At 51.6% G+C, this 3,924-nt stretch overlaps 1 protein-coding gene across 1 annotated transcript in view; it reads left to right on the forward strand.

Annotated features, from left to right (window-relative positions):
• The first annotated feature begins 564 nt into the window (after positions 1 to 564).
• The window catches only part of LOC108579485 (ephrin type-B receptor 1-B), a 55,556-nt gene continuing 52,196 nt past the window's right edge, over positions 565 to 3,924 (forward strand). Inside the window, exon 1 of the mRNA XM_017943029.1 lies at positions 565 to 679. Coding sequence (XP_017798518.1) covers positions 565 to 679 — 115 coding nt within the window. The remainder of the gene's footprint in view (positions 680 to 3,924) is intronic.

A 3,924-nucleotide genomic window follows, 5' to 3' on the forward strand; every position in this document is an offset into this window, starting at 1 on the left:
CGTCCGCCTAATCGCTGTTAATGGCATAGAGAAAGAATTGGAAGGAGACGCGAACCGTTGCTTCTTTCGATAGGAACAGAGAGAGAGAGAGAGAGAGAAAGACAATAAGGAGGAACAGAAGGAAGAAAGGGTGGTGGCTTTATTCGAGGAGCGAGGCTACTTTTCGCAGGGGTAAGAAACGCCAGTGGGCTGCATCTGGAAGGGTTGCACGACCTGGAGCAGGAGCAGGAGGAAGAGGAGGCAGGCGAAGGCGAAGGCGAAGGCGAAGGAGAAGGTGAAGGCGAAGGTGAAGGCGAAGGCGAAGGAGAAGGCGGGGCGGGAGGCGGTGGTGGAAGAAGAGGAGGAGGTGGTGGTGGTGTGTGGTAGTGTTGAAGCTGGAGGAGTCGGGAGGCTACGAGGGTGGTTGCACGTCGTCGTCGCGTGACGTGCGGAAAGAGCAGACGAACCGTGGAGGAGGCATGAGGAGGAGAGAGTGACGACGCTGCCGGTGCTGCAGCCTCGCACAGATCGTGAGAGGACCGGCGGCCCCACGGTGGGGCTGCGATAAGAATGGCCCCCTTCAATATGGCGGGCGTAGCAGGCCTTCTAGCCACCTGCGCCGCCGCTGCTGCTTCCGCTGCCCACCTTCTGCCGTTGCTGCTGTTGCTGATCTGCCCGCGAGGGACCCACGCGGAACAAGGTAACCCTCTTTCCGTCCTCTTCTCTTCTCTTCTCTCCCTTCTATACAGCTCGATTCAAAAACGTACCACCGAGCAATCCTGCGATATACGTACACTCGAGGGAGCGACCAACAGTCTCAGCTTCTCGAAAGATATTTTCCTCTTCTTCCTTTTATTATTCAGAGAATTGAAACATTTTCGAACGGTCGTCCACCTTACGATATCTACTTACAGTTAGATGTTAGAATTCGTTGGTGCGTTTGCTGAACGAACCTGTACCTGTAAATGCACTTTGCTCTATCCGAGAATCACAAAGCAAAATGATAGTCTAGGACGACACCTCGGGACACGATACGCGTGTGCGATTGCTACTTCCCTCTGTATACTTAGCTAGATGCATCGATTAAGTCGTACGCCTGCCTCTCTTCGCATCGGAGAGAGAGAATGATTGCGATAGCGACATAATTGCTAGCCTCGCGAAGAACTCTCAGATAGCTAGATTCTTTTTCGCTCGACGAGGTCTCGATCCTCGATAGATTTCTCGATACGAACACCGTCGTAAATAACTTAATTAACGCTGCAACGACGCCGTGGCTATGGAATGTCGTTTATCGACGACACTCTTGCTTGCGTATTCCTCGAGGTTACCCGGGACACCTTTTCAGCCACTCGTCCACGTCGCGAATCGGATTCCTATTTTCGAAACGCGATTATCTCTTTCCCGATAATAGAACGGTCCCGTGATATTACTGTGTATCGTCGAGATTAGATTTCCGTGTGTTTACCGAGTGGCGCGAATCGATATGCATTGATATGCACGCTCGGTTCCATCGAAGATGCACAGAATCGAGCTGGCACGAGAGGAGGGAACTTGTTCGATGTTAGCCGAGACTACATAGAACCCTCGAACGTACGCGACTTAATCGGTATTCTCGTAGCCTAGTGCACCGATATTTGCCTAGAACTCGATCTGTACCCTGTCGAATATTTGCTCGTCTAAGATTTGCGTCTTAACAGCGCGTTACTTTAATCCTTCGCCTAGCCTTTCAGAGAAACAGAGATGAGAGTATCTTTCTACCTTTTAACGATTTCGAGGTAAAAAACAGAAAGGAGGGTGATCTATAACCCGAGTAGAAATTTATTCGAGGGATGGGAGAAAACGAGGGCTCTGGGAAGCAACGTTTCTCGGAGATGGTCGAGAGCGAGAGGTGAAGCTACCCGAAACGTTTTCCATATTTATGCCGAAAAAAAGGTGCCGCCCCGAGGGTTCACGTTCGCTCTCCGTCTTTCTGCACCCCTTCATCCCTCTTTCGCCGAGAATAACGATAATTTCGTAATGTGGGCCAATCTTCCGAATTGCGGGATGGTTCGAGGTGCCGGTAGTTAGTGCTGCGGCATTAAAAGGGGATCATTTGGACGCGCTCGCTTGGATCTGGACAGGAAGGAACCCTGGCGAAACGGTGGGGGATATATAGACTCCTGGCCGAAATTGACCGGCAAACTCAGCAGGGCCTGTTTACTCTACGTGAGCCGATTTCTAGATGAAGGGTCTTGTTCGCTGCTGCTGCTTTTTCGATGCTCTCTTCGCGATATACGAAATCAAGCTAACGTAGACTCTCTCCCCGTGTGGTGTTCACCTCGTAGATTCTCATCACGAAACACCGTTACCGTTTTGTAAAACCGGCAGAAGCAATTTCATCAAATTTTAATGCTAATCTATCCACGTGGAATTCCTTTTTGGATAAGAGTATCTGTGGGATTTTTAAGGATGACCCTTCTTCTTCTTCTTCTCATTCCCGGTTGATTTGGTAGGTGAGAGTATTCTTGTGGCAAGTTCTTGCGCCGCGTTCCACAGGGAGTTCCCCCCTGGTACGTAACGCGTTTAATGGAACTTGCCAAGGATACGCGTTCCCAGTGGACCGTGTCTGAGCAACGGAGTAGACGGCTAACTTCGTTTCCTTCGACCTGCACGAAACCCGAGAGCTCCTCGTTACCCTTGCCTATTCGATATCTCGGCTTCATGGCGTGTACTCTCTCTCGCTCTACGTTCTCCCGTTATATCTCTGAATTTCATTCTTCGACCGGATCCCTGAGAGGTCGACTACTCGTGTTACAGTATCCGTCGGTGGACTCGTAAACACCGATTCTCCTCCACGATAAATCCTCTTTCTTCCCGTTTTCTGTGGCCGGGAGAATTTGTCGAACCAACAGTTTTCTAACCAATCTTAACCGCAACACTTCTCCTCCGAGAAGGACTTTGTAAATTTCCAGCCGGAAACCGGGGAGATTGTAGGTGAAAGAGAATAAAGAGCAGAAGATCGAATCGATACGCAGAATGAATTTTGGTCGACGATCCGGGGAACAGACAGGTCGATGTGTCTCTGGTTCCTTCCATCAAATCGGACAGAGGCCCTCAGAGGGTTCGAACGGTATAACACGCCGGCCGAAACTCGATTACTTTCTAGAACGGCGAGCAAACCAGCCAGCGAACCAACCAGCCAGCCAGCCACTCGGTGCTCCACGGTTCGTTCGCTACGTGGACACGCTTAGGGCTCGATTACTCTGTCTCTCCACCCTCGAATCTGTCCTTTCGATTTCCCTTTAACCGTGGACCGTGACGACGCCCGATGAAACTGGCAGTTCGTCTAATGCGATTTGCGAACGCACACGTTCGATTCCATCCTCGTGAACACTTAGGGAGCGGATAAAAACGGGAATCCCGTCCGCAAATCAACTTTCCACGTGGGACAATAGCTCCTGTCCGCGTTGGTTTGCTCCGCGTGCGATAACAAATAGAATTCCTCCGCGAAACTCGAGCGAGTTTCCCCGGTAAAGAGAGGTGCGAAAGGAAGAAGCAGGAAGAAGTAGATCGAGAGCGGGTGCTGGAGAAAAAAGCGAGTCGAATGCAGCGGGAGTCGCGATGTGTCGCGGTCAGGGGTCCAGCGAACGTAGAGAGGCCGGTGCGGTGACGGTAAGAGCAGGAGCCAGGAGCCAGAGCAGGAGCAACGGCAGGCAGGCAGGCAAAGTCTCGGGAGCAGGTCGAGGCAGGGAGGCAGTCCTCTCTCGAACAAACTCGATTGCCTCCACGAAAAGGCAGAAAGACTCGTTCGAGAGCTCTGAGCTGGCTTCGAAGCCTCTCTCCTCTTCCTCTCGATTCCCCGTCGCTCTTCTCTTCTCTCTTCTTTTCCTTCGTCCCTGCTGGCTATATCCTCTCTCGTTTCTCTCTTATTCTTCCATCCACGGGGCCACGGTGAGTAAGAGACGC

The sequence above is a fragment of the Habropoda laboriosa genome, unplaced genomic scaffold, assembly GCF_001263275.1.
Source record: "Habropoda laboriosa isolate 0110345459 unplaced genomic scaffold, ASM126327v1 scaffold33, whole genome shotgun sequence".
Taxonomy (NCBI): Eukaryota; Metazoa; Arthropoda; class Insecta; order Hymenoptera; family Apidae; genus Habropoda; species Habropoda laboriosa.